Source organism: Aricia agestis, chromosome 1 (assembly GCF_905147365.1).
Source record: "Aricia agestis chromosome 1, ilAriAges1.1, whole genome shotgun sequence".
NCBI classification, from domain to species: domain Eukaryota; kingdom Metazoa; phylum Arthropoda; class Insecta; order Lepidoptera; family Lycaenidae; genus Aricia; species Aricia agestis.
This window is the reverse complement of record NC_056406.1, coordinates 414,636-428,357: the sequence shown is the minus strand read 5'-3', so window position 1 is coordinate 428,357 and position 13,722 is coordinate 414,636. Positions and strand designations below refer to the sequence as shown.

The 13,722-nt window shown below is 37.9% G+C and overlaps 1 protein-coding gene across 1 annotated transcript; it reads left to right on the top strand.

Annotated features, from left to right (window-relative positions):
- Window positions 1-302: 302 nt before the first annotated feature.
- LOC121729608 lies at window positions 303-12,724 on the top strand (the record flags this gene model as incomplete). Its single annotated transcript, XM_042118182.1, has 4 exons — window positions 303-459; window positions 545-748; window positions 12,322-12,515; window positions 12,649-12,724. Coding segments are annotated over exons 1-4 (627 nt in total), but the record flags the coding sequence as incomplete, so codon positions are not given.
- Between the last annotated feature and the right edge of the window lie 998 nt (window positions 12,725-13,722).

The window sequence follows — 13,722 nt, the reverse complement described above, 5'->3', positions numbered from 1 at the left end:
TTTACACGGTGCAATCACATTGAAAGTAATTTCGTTAAATACTACTAAATTGAAAGCAATATTGAACAGAAATTGCTAAAAAATTAACTGATATGAGGGTGATAGATTTACCAACTTTTGGTTCTAACATCTACCTAATTCTACCAATTTTTGGCATGACGTCTACTGCTTTTCTAAAATTCGGTGTGGCAACACTGTGTGGTTCCTTGGCGCCAATTTCTTTAGTATTTTTAAATTTTCAATACCTACGGAATATTGTTTCTTTGTTGAATATATTTGTATCCAGATTTGTAAACAAATATAAAAATGGATATATTATCCGACTTAAAACGTGTTTCAAATTTAGACGAGTATATCTTAGTCACCCAAGATATTGTGAGCAAACATTTAAAATTTCCTGTTTTATTTAATATGTCCACTGTTCTCTCATTGAAAAAAGTAAAAACTCTGGAAATTGACGTGAGTATATTATACAGATGCATAACATTGTTTTATTATATTACTAAATATTATTAGTACTTAACTTACTTATATTCTGTTTTAGTATTTTAATAAGTTTAACGAACATGGGGCAGCCGTTATTATTTTGAAGCTTATTTTGCGACATCCTCCCTCTAAAACCTGGGCCTTACTGGGCAAAGAGCTAATATCACTTATAAAATATTGGTTTGAAGTTATTAGGAAGCGTCTCATATTTAATAACAATCGCTGGTGGAACTTCACAATTACTTTGATTGCTTTTATTGAGGTAAGTATTGAAATAGTACTGTACTTAAACTGTATTCTGTACAGACTATAGAACAAAAGTTTTATCAATCATTGGCCATTGCTACAGAAACAACCTCTGTGCACAGATTACTAGTATATATTGTAGACCTCTGTGGCTCAATGGTTAAGCCGCGAGCTGCTTCGAAACCTTCTGATGGAAAAAAAAAGTTTTGATGTTCCTGGATCATATTGGATTTATATAAAAATGTGTATGATAAAAAAAATCTAAAATATATGATGCATAGTCTAAAAGTATTAAATATCATATTTTTGTTGTCTGGTACCTGGCCGTGATACATGCAAGTCCTTCGGGCACTTAGCACAGGGCCAGGCAGACATGGTGTAAAGCATTAAGCATCCTCCAAGATATTATTTAATTATTTGGACCACTTAGGTGTGGTTCCATGTACTGATAAAAATGCAGCTGTGGTCTCACTCAGAAAGGTTTAATTATTATAGGTCATTCTGTAAAAGTAGATGTGTTTTTAATTATTGCTTCAATAGAGACAGGCCATACATGTCCTGTCCAATCCATTCATTATTTAATAATTAAGCCCCTCTGAGTGGAGCCAAAGGCCAACAAAAATTGTATAACAGACCCAAGTATAATTTATTTTATTTATTTATTTATTTTATCTGCCAACAGGTCTACATCTTATAAAAAACTTATTCCACTAAGATTACAACAAGAACCTTATTGAGGTGCAGAGCCAATTACAGGCAGACTCAGCATGCAAATAATATATTTATAGCGAAATTGCTTTTATGAGGTCGATGATAACAATATCGCACATTAAGTTGGGTAGGGAATTTCTGCTAGCACTCGCTTATAAGGAGCAAGTTTGTGAGCGGTAATGTCAACATAGAACTCCTTGTACAGCTTGTTATGGTCTCGACATATTATCGGTAGCATGCTATGATGGCCTAAATTGGTTCTGTAACCCTTTACAGAAAACACCTCTCGCTTTCTAGAGTTAGGTCTTGGAACAGAAAACATTATTCGTGACAGGAAGTCAGGACTGTTATATAAGTTATTTAACATTTTAAAAAGAAACATGTGATCAGTTATCCACCTATGATGCTCAAGTTTCTGGATATTGAAGTATTCCAATTGTTCGTCATATGTATTTAAAACATTATACTTTTTTGGTGAATTGTTAAAAAGAATAAGAATTTTCGTTGAACCGCTTCTATTCTATTAATATGGCATCAATAGTGTGGACTCCAGACCGGGGAACAATACTCCAATACCGTTCTCACAAGCATAAAATACAATAATTTAAAGGGCGATGACGTTTTAAAATCTTTACAGTTCCTCCAGATAAAGCCCAGCATTCTTGAGAGATTTAGTCACTATGGTATCAATGTGGTTAATAAACGTTAAGTTTTCATCAATAATTACACCTAGGTCTCACACCCGGTTTACTCGATCAAGATTTACATAATTAATGTGATAAGAAGAAGTGTTCTGCTTTTTCGAGAATTTAATAAAATTGCATTTTTTAGCGTTTAAAGGAAGTTTTTTAGTTTCGGTCCAAATATAATAATAATAATAATAATATCTATGGACACTTCACACCACGTCAGGTTGGACTCCGGCCCCGTGCTAAGTACCTGAAAGACTTGTGTTACGGGTACCAGAGAACGGAAATATATTTAATACTTTTATACTATACATATATTTAAGATTTTTATTATATAATACACATATTTAATACACATCCATGACCCAGGAACATTGAAAACTTTTTGTTCCATCTGCGAGATTCGAACCCGCGACCCCGGCTTGAGCTACCGACAGCCCACCCACTGAGCCACAGAGGTCGTCAATATGTATTTGATCTAGGTCTAGCTGTAGTTGAATGATGTCAAGATTGCTCGTTATAATTTTATAAATCTTAAGATCGTCAGCGAAAAGTAAAAATTTACAATATTTGATGACACTAGCACTAGCAATATCATTAATAAAAATCAAAAATAATAGGGGTCCCAAGTGCGAGCCCTGGGGCACTCCAGAAGTTGCAATAACTTGCTTTGATTCATACCTATTTGTAGTTACTTTTAAAATTCTAGAATCTAGGTAAGTACAAAACCAAATTAATAAATTACCATGAATCCCTATCTTTCTTAACTTTACCAATAACAGTTTGTGGTCCACCCTATCGAAAGCCTTGCTAAAATCCATATATTATATAGCATCTACTTCTAAATTCTTGTCTACAGCATTACACAAATCATTAATGTATGAACTAAGGTTAGTTAGGGTGGACATTCTGTTACGAAATCCATGTTGTTCAGATTTTAACACCATATTTAGATGATTGTTTAAGTGTGGACAGACCAGTGATTCTAGTACTTTGGCAAACACGAAAATGAGGGCTATTGGCCTATAATTTTGTATATCCCTAGAGTCACCTGATTTAGGTACAGGAGCGATGTTAGCCTGCTTCCAAAGTGTTGGAAAGATTCTACTGCTTAAAGATTTATTATAAATAAGTGTTAATGGCTTGGAAATGATATCTGCGCAACGAGAAATAAATATGGGCGGAATACCATCCTGTCCAGTACTTTTATTGAGGTCAAGGTATTTTTTTTTAAATTATTGTTTTATTATCTACCTCTATATTGGGTAGCGTGCTTACTGGCATTGAGTCTTTACAGCCTTCTTTTAGTAAGTCAGTATAATTGATCAAGCTTGTGCCAATAAAAGCTGTAGAAAAGTTTTCCATAAAAGCGTTACAAATGTTAATAGGATCTCTGTACTTTTTATCATTCAGAAACATTTCGTTAGGTAAGGTACCTTTATCCAAAGGTACCTTACCTAACGAAATGTTTCTTTTTGAGTTAGTGTGAGACCAAAATGCTTTAACATTATTACTACTTATCGAAGCTTCGATATTTTGCACATATTTTTTGTAACAAGCATTAATCTCGTTGCGTCATCTAGTTCTAGCTAGGGAAAATTCCAGCTTATCTATGGGGTTTTTATATTTTATACTTCGTTTACGTATTTTCTCTTTTTCCTTTAAAAGCTTTATGAGATTTAAACTGTACCAACCTGGGTACTGTTCACACTTGTACAACCTTTTTTTGGGAACATTCTCATTTATTATTTTGTCTATTACATCATAAAATACCTTTACCATATCATCAACTGATGACTGCTTATTGAATACCGAGTCCCAGTCTATTTCTAGTAGTTTCTCATTTATTACATTATAATTAGCTTTATAGAAATTTAATTTAGTTACATTATTATTTTTTAGATATTTATACACAGGGACATTTTTAGTAAATATAAATATAATAACCAACTATGATCTACATGTGTATATTTTGTATTTTTTGGTGTGCATTCTGGGGAACCATTTTTAAGGTTCCATATCAAAAGGGTTAAAACGGGACCCTATTATTGAGACTTCGATGTCTGTCCGTCTGTCTGTCTGTCTCCAGGCTGTAACTCAAGAACCGCTATAGCTAGACTTCTGAAATTTTTACAGATTGTGTATTTCTGTTGCCACTAGCCGCTATAAGAACAAATACTAAAAACAACCAAAACATCTGTAACTCAGCTTTGAGATTGGTAGACGTTCCTCAGGAGCTGAGCGAGTGCTGTGACCGGTTTTGTAACTGCATAGAACATCGCTCGGCTCTTGATGGGATGTATTCTAATATTATTGACACATTGTCGCGCGCGGCTACACTCACGCATATAAATAAAATATGTAAGCGAAGAAGTGGCTATGTAACAGGATGGAATAGGTACGTCGCCGGCCTGCACGGTGAGGCTCGGCTTAAGTTTCAATTATGGGTGTTGGCCGGTCGACCCCCAAGTGTTCATAGCGAGATGGTTGAGGCTAGAAGACGCTTCAAGGCCAAATTGAGGTGGTGTCAGAACAGGCAGGAACAAATAAAAATGAATATCCTCGCTACTAATCACCATCGTAAAGACTTTAAGAACTTTTGGAAGACGACAAATAAAATGAATACTCGTGTGCGTTGGCGGTATTACTGACCACAAGCAGGTGGCGGACGCTTTCAGGGTGCACTTCTCTGTGCGCTCGCCTCTGACTTCGTTCGATCCGAGAATGAGCGATACTGAGACCATGATGAATAATCAGAACACTAAAATACCAGCAAAATTAGTGTCCAGGATCATCTCCAAAATGCAACGGGTAAATCCCCGGGTCATGATGGTCTCAGTATTGACAATTTTAAATATGCGGGGGTTCATTTGCCGCGAGTGCTGTCTTTGTTCTTCACCCTGTGCATAGGCCACACCTACCTGCCCGAACCACTTATGCGTACACTAGTAGTGCCTGTAGTGAAGAACAAAACGGGTGACACATCCGATATGAACAACTACCGGCCCATCTCTCTCGCTACTACCGCGGCGAAGGTGCTTGACAGTGTGTTGAATGGTTTTCTTATGGAGTATATCAAGGTCAGCGATGCACAGTTTGGCTTTAGGGCTGGAGTATCGACTGAGAGTGCCATTTTTTGCCTTAAACACAAGTCAAGTATTACACCGCCAGGAGGACGCCGGTATACGCGTGCTTCCTCGACTTGTCGAGGGCTTTTGACCTGGTTGCCTATGATATCCTATGGAACAAGTTGAGGAGCTCGGGTGTGCCGGGCCAGTACACAGCCCTCTTTAAATACTGGTATGGTCACCAGACAAACCGAGTGAGATGGACCTGTACACTGTCGGATGAGTACACAATGGACTGTGGCTTGAGGGGGGGTTGAGCTCCCCATTACTGTTCAACCTTTATGTAAATCAGCTTATCGAGGAACTGAGCAGCACTCATGTCGGCTGCCACGTAGACGGAGTGTGTGTTAACAACATAAGCTACGCGGACGACATGGTTCTGCTCAGTCCCTCGATAAGCGGACTTAGAGAACTCCTGTCGATTTGTGAGATATACGCGGAGGCGCACGGCCTGAAATATAACTCAAATAAGAGTGAAATACTCATATTCAAGGCACCGAAACAACAGCCCAGGCGTGCGCCTCCAGTCTATCTTAATGGGGTGGCTCTTAAGGTCGTCAATAGCCTGCCCATAAACCTGCTAGATGACTGCGACATAGAGTGGGAGCGCAGAGCGTTGGCGGTGAGAAGTAACATGCTCGCCCGCAGGTTTGCTCGCTCCACTACAGACGTTAAAATAACTCTATTTAAGGCGTTCTGTCAGTCTTTTTATACGAGCGGCCTGTGGGTGTCATACACGAGTCGAGCCTACAACGTTCTGCGCGTACTCGCTAGATGGCGCTCTGTCATATAGCACACAAAAAAGTGGTACTCTCGTCAAAAAATCAAATTTATTAGCTATTTGTTGAATTTTAAACAAAAAAGTGTAAAAAATTAAAGAGAAAGTTGTGACTCTACAGTGTAATTGTTATCTTGCAAAACAATAGTGTGAACGTTTAAAAAACTGTGATTAAAATATTTAACAAGTGCCAGTAGTTTAAAGGACAAAACAGCTATAAAACGTAAACCGAACATGAAAATCATAATGTAATGTAAGTAACAGTAAAAAAAGTGAGTGCAAATTGACAATACCAATTTATTCTGAGTGTATTTAACAATTTTCCCGAAAAATTACTTAACTTCAAGTCGTTAAATTCAAATTTTCCATACAAGCTGCTGCCATCTAACGAAAAAAACCTCTAACTATTTCATGAGCTAGTTCAGTCAGCTATAGATCTATAGATCTCACGAGCTAGCCGCTAGAGGGCGCTTATATTTTCTTCACTGACTGAAGTTCAGAGGCAACTTTATATTTTACATCTCCTGGTACTTAGAGGGCACATACTATGGAAAACTTAGACGCATTGTCGAAAAATATAACCTTAAGAAAACCACGAGCTAAGAGGAACAAATACAATAATACTATACAAGACATAAATCTGGAAAGGGCTTATAGTCTATATGAGGAAACAGCATTGGCTGAACCTCAAACATCTACCACAGAAGATATATTTAGTCAGTTACAAGAGCTGAAACGACAAATTTCCGAATTAAAAAAAGAATATTCTGAAGCCCAGTTAGAAATTTATAGCCTACGTAAACAGCTTCAGGAAAAAAATAAACAACTCGAGCTGTACGACTCTGACGACACTTTAACAAATAGTCCCTCTACACCATCATATAAAAATCGCAATTTACGATCTCTATCTCCTAGTGCCTATGAAAGTAATTTAAAACTTAAAAATAATATAGAGAAAGAACGGACCAATAGAAATAGAAGTTACCAGCAGTTCGACAAGGAAGTCATTTCATCATCTTGCAATAAAAGCACACAGCAGAACAAACAGAAAAACTGCGTACATATTATAGGAGACAATCAAGCACGTGGATTGGCGTCTCAATTGTTTATCCAACAAGAGCGACATCAGTCTAACTTGAAGAAAACCTACGACATTCTAAGCACAATTAAGCCATGGGCACAGAGTGATGAATTGCTTAAATCCTGTGAAAATCTAATTAAATCGGCTAGCCAGGATGATATAGTCATCCTCATATTCGGGTCACAAGACAAAAACCCTACAAAATTTCTCACGAATTTAAGCAATTCGCTCTATCTGTTTCGACACCATAATGTTTTTATTATAAATACACAATATAATAGATATTTAAATGAAAACATGTTAAACAAAAATATAAAACTACTTGCAAAAAATTACAAGAATTGCAAATTTGTAGACATAGGTAGCAATATTATTAATGGGAACTCTCTTAATAATCATTACGCTTTTACGCGATTGTTAAGTTTTAAAATTTTGGTAGAACTAGAATTCTTATCAACGCTTAAACAAAAATATGTAGAAATGTCTCCCATCTACTGTATAAAACAAAAAGATGACCAAGGGTCAGGCAATGGAAATAGAAATAATACGCTGAATAGCTCGCAAAAGGGTACTATCCCATTCTACTTTAAACCAACTCCAAATCGCCAACATAGCGCTAAGGACAGTAGGAAAAGTGACAAACAGAATATACCAACCTCTACAGAAATTGACTCACATGATACTCTACCTAATAAGTTATTTCGTTCCAAAACACAATAAATATAATTTAAGAATATTACACCAAAATATAGCGGGTGCAATAAACAAAACCGAAGAAATTGACTTCGCATTGCTATATTTATCAAAACAGTGTAAAAAAATTGATATCATATGTCTGACTGAAACCTTCATAAAAAAGGGGAGTGAAAACCTATTGAAGTTAAATGGTTACAAATTAGTCACATCATTTTCGCGTAATACCAAAAGAGGAGGATCCTGCATTATTTTGAAGAATGACATTATGAATTTTAAAGTTTTAACTTGTATTAATAAATATTCCTGTGATTTTGAATTTGAATGCTGCGGAATCGAACTATTAGAACCCAAGATAATTGTGATTTGTATTTATAGAACTCCAAATAGTAACCCCCATATTTTCATATCGAACTTAGAAAAACTTCTCACAAAAATGTCATATCGATCCAAAAAGATCATCTTGTGCGGAGACTGGAATTTTGACACCTTAAAGCCTAATAAAAATTGCTACGACCTAATGAGTATCCTAAAGAACTTCAACATAGAGATGCATATAAAATCAGCAACTCGTCAACATGCATGTCTCGACCAGATCGCGAGCAATATTAAAGAAATTAAAACCGAAATTTCTCATTTAGGACTTTCAGACCATGAAACATGCCAAATTCTTACTTTAAACACTAACAAAAAAATACATTTAACTAGCTGGAGTGAAAAAATTAGGGATTTTAATAAACAAAACATCATGAAATTCTGCGACGCTATCTCCTCAATTTCATTCTCTGAAGTATATGAACAACATACTCTGACTGACTCATTTAATAAATTACACGAATTATTTGCATTATTTTTTAATTTGTGTTTCCCAATCTATACAATAAAAAAATACGGTAATACAAGATCGAAAAGCACGTGGCTAACTAAAGGCCTAAAAAAGTGTTGCATAAAAAAAAGGTTACTGTTTTTAAAATGCTTAAAAATTAAAAACAACAACTACAAATTATATAAAAGATATGCTTTAATATTAAAAAAATGCTTACATAAATCAAAACAACTACAAAATAAAAATTACATTTTAAACAATAAAAATAAATGTAGAGCGACTTGGAAAATAATAAATCAAAATACTGGTGATCCTATGTCAAATCGAAACATAGACGGAATTTATCATAACAATAAATATTACAGAAATCCATCTGACATTAGCAAAATATTTAATGATTACTTTATAAATACGACTAATAATAATAATCTTAAAATTGACATTTCTTCTTTAAGTAAAACTATAGCTTCGCATACAAATACAATGTTTCTTAATCCAACAGATCCGTTTGAAATATACACTATAATTAACGGTCTTAATAAAACAAATTCGGTAGGCTTCGATGAAATTAACACTAATATTATTAAACTCTGTTCAAAATACATCTGTAAACCGTTAAGTTACGTTATCAATCTTTCATTTCAAGAAGGTAAATTTCCGGATCTCTTAAAGAAATCAATAGTGAAGCCACTGTTCAAAAAAGGAGATAAAACAAATGTTAGTAACTATCGCCCAATCACCCTCATCCCTATCTTCTCAAAAATTTTTGAAAAAGCGATGTTAATAAGACTCCAGAATTTCATATCAAGGCAAAACATCATTACCAACGTGCAGTTTGGGTTTCGAAAAAACAGCACCACATCTTTGGCATGTTTCAATCTTATAAAACAAATTACCGAGTCTCTTAATAACCATGTACCAGTGACCGGCGTATTCCTCGATATGAGTAAGGCTTTTGATTTCGTCCACCATGGTCTCTTACTTCAAAAATTAGACAAATATGGGATCAGAGGTGTTGCTTATGATTGGATCAAAAGCTATCTAACAGGTCGCGTTCAGTGTGTAGAAATAACTAAAATGGACGGAAATATCAAAGTCTCTAGCAGATCTGAATACGAATTAAACGAATATGGTGTACCGCAGGGAGGTTTATTAGCGCCCGATTTGTTTCTGCTATACATTAACGATCTCCCCAACGTCACCCACCATGAAACAATTTTATTTGCCGACGATACAACGTTAATCATTAAATGTGAAAACAGAGAAACTTACGAAGAAGATATTAACCTAGCACTTAGAAATATTGTTAAATGGCTTAATGACAACAACTTACACATAAACACTGACAAAACACAAGTTATACAATTTCAAAACTATAGAAGAGAAAAAATAAATTTAGACATAAAATATGACAACAAAAAAATTTGTGAGGTAGATAACGCAAAATTCCTAGGTATCATGATAGATAAATATTGCAATTGGAAGGTCCATGTAGAATACATTTGTGACAAGCTTGACCGTTTTGTTTACGCAATTAAAAAATTAAGGCAAACTGTGAGCACAGAAGCGGCTCTAACGGCATACCACGGCTACGTTTCTTCTAATCTTTCCTATGGTCTTTTGCTATGGGGTAATTCGGTAGAAATTGAAAAAGTCTTCAGAGTGCAAAAAAAGTGTGTTAGAGCTATTTCTGGCGCCTCGCCTATGGACAGTTGTAGACCGCTTTTTAAAAAATACAACATATTGCCATTAGCTTGCATGTACATTAAAGAAATATGTATCTTTGTTAAGTTTCATCCACAGTATTTTGAATTAAAATCAGAAGTAGAACGTAAAAATAACAGATTTAAATATAAACTTTATCGTCCAAAATGTAATTTAGATATTTATAAAAATAATGCATTCATACAAGCCATTGACATATATAATAACTTACCTGACTGTTTCAAATCTCTGTCATTTAATTCATACAAAAAAAAGTTAAATATATGGCTCTTAGAAAACTGTTTTTATAACCTAAACGACTACTTGTTGTATTCAGAACGAAAACATTACCCGACCTAAATTAACTCTATAAATTGTATTAATTGTAATCTAATCTAAATTACTGACATTTATATTATAATAGTTGACATGTATAATATTTATATTGACAAAAAATGTGATACTCTTGACTAAAATGAAATACTGGATTGGTTAATATGTAGAAATAATTTTGTATAAAAATATCTAATTAATTTATGAATAATGTTAAATTTATTTTAATTTGTTCTGTATACAGTAATGATATTCACACACCATTGTTATGGTAGGATATGTAAGAACTATTATAACCTTTGTTACCCTTTTGACTACATATCTGTGAATAAATGATCTTGATTCTTGATTCTTGATTCTTGATACAGTATAATAACGCTTTTAGGATGCTGTTGCGACTGCCGTGGCGCTGTAGCGCGTCAGGAATGTTTGCCGAGGCTCGTACTGATGGCTTTCACGCTATCATGCGCAAAAAAGCCGTTTCTCTGCTGCAACGTATTCGCAACTCTCGGAACAGCATCCTAAAAATTATTTCTTGCAGACCAGATTGCCCAATTCAGAGGCATTGGGTGGAGGTAGCACTGGGCCTAAAATAAAGCAATACTAACATAGGTTAAGTCGTTGATTGTTACTAACACATTTACTAATAATTTTATGGGTTTAAAGCCTGAAATAAACATATTTTATTTTATTTATTTATTTATTACCTACTATGCAACTTAGGTAATAATGCAACTCTGCATCTTTGATTAATTATTACTTTCGAAAAATGTAATAAAGTTCTGTTCACGTCGCGACATCTCACCGAGTGCGTGGCTCGATCTCATATCCAGTTCACGTCGCGACATCTCACCGAGCGCGTGACTCGATCTCATATCCCATTTAGTAATAGTCAGATCTATGCAATACAGGAATATTAATTCTTGATCTCTTGTTTATCTATCCCAACCCCGAACATAGACTAACATACATACAATTATTATACTAAAACTAACACTAACAATACAATTATACTAAAACTAACACTAAACACGTATTGTCTGCGACGTGGGGCGCGACGTGTTCGGAAGTCGTCCTCGGAACCTCCTGTAGACGACACCAATCGGCCAGAACTCCTCTTTCTCGAAGGTCGCATCATTCGGGTGCGGTGCCGCGATGGTTGCAGACGACGGGTTTCTTCTTCTTCCTCTCCACTTCTATAAACCCGTCATCATCGCAGTTTCGGTCCTTTTCGGAGAGAGGACACTCCTTTGCAGCGGCCTCCTTTTTCCCTTTGTTTTTGGAACGCGGGGGCGACACTTGCGTAGTTCGGTCGCGGCTCCGTTGCAGGCGGGGCGCGGCCCCTCATTACTCACCACATGGTGCAGGCACAGTGAACGTGTTAAAGTTGTCAGCCCCTAGATGCCTAAATTAGCAAAACTCTAAAATAAGGCATAAAGTGACTGGCCCTTTTAGATAAGACACAATTAATTGATCACCTATCATGTACACTAACAGGGAATTTAATAACAAATTAAATATGATGAAGACAAAATACCTTCAAAAGTTGCCCTATTTTTGTGAAATCACCCAAATATAATTTATTTCATATTACACTGGTACATGCTATTTTGCAGAATTAATATAAATGTTCGGGTTTTTTTTAGAGTATGTGCGTCAAGTCCAAGACTGTACATGACGTTATCGTGCAAGAAACTTGCGAGTGTTTGCTAGATCTGGCAACACACAACAGGACGGATTTGAACCAGTGCTACGAAATCATACGCTGCTTCAACGCGTGCTGCGCAGAGAGCAGCAGGACAGTCCGGATCGCTCTCAAAACAAACTTGGACATCTACCTGTAAGAGATTCGTTTTTAATCGAAAACAAAATATGAAAAAACACTACGACCGTTCAATCGACTGCGGACCCACCGGTACTAGACGGGATGTATATTTAGTAGGTACCTAAGTATATCGCTAGCGTGTCGGCAGGGCGCGCGTGGCGGGCGCGGTGCGGGCGAGCGGAGACGCGCGCGTGCAGCTGGCGGGCACGCAGACGCTGGTGCGGTGGACGCTGCCGCGCAGCCGACGAGACGCGCGCGCCGCCGCCGCCGCCGCCTGGCTCGCGCCGCACGCCTTCCCGCCGCGCGCCGTCGCCGCTTTCGTCGACGCCGCCTGGACCGACTACCCGCAGGTCGGCCGCTAACCGTCGTAGTTGTTCAGACATCTTAGCCCTCGTCGCGCCGAAATTGCTAATATTTGTCGCCCGATCGCAGGACGCGCGACGATTTTTGAACGCCCTGAACGAGGAGGGCTCGACGGTGGTGTCGCTGCGCTGCCGCAGCTGCACCTCGGACGGCGTGGAGCTGGTGACGGTGAGCGGGGGCGGGACGGGGTGTCGAGGGGCGGGAGTGGAAGTGAAATGACTAAAACGATCGGACAATGTCGCAGGCGGCGGGCGGGGAGCACTGGCTGGACGCGAGCGCCGGCGGCCGCAGCCTGGCGCTGCACCGCGCCGCCGACGACGACGCCGTGCTGCTCCTGCGGGACGACGACGTCCAAAATATTTCCTTGCACGGGTAACGCGTACGGCTTTTTTATATTACATGTTTCGCTCTGTCATGTGAGAAGCCGAGTACGGGGTGACCTTGTGGTGTGTTGTTTCAGGGCGGGCGGGGGCGCGGTGGTGGAGGTGGCGGGGGCGGCGGCGGCGCGGGCGGTGCTGGGGGCGGGGACGCGCGCGCTGCGCCGCCTACACGCGCTGCTGCGGGCCGTCTTCGCGCACCGATACACGGTATTGTAACCGCCGGCGGCCTGTCTCCCCGATCCCCGACCGGACCATTCATTTTATACTTTAAAAATTAAAAGTTTAAGCCCACGAAGCTAAAACAAAGAGGTGTCGTAATCGAATTTCCTTAAGAAACGACGCGCGACGCGTGACAATTTGCGTGGTGAGGGGGTGTCAAGCTCCGCCCACTTTTCAATATTTCATCTACCTATCGGCTAAAAGCAAAACTACTAGCTTAGGTCGATGTTGATGTTACTACGTAGTTCAGCTATCTTACA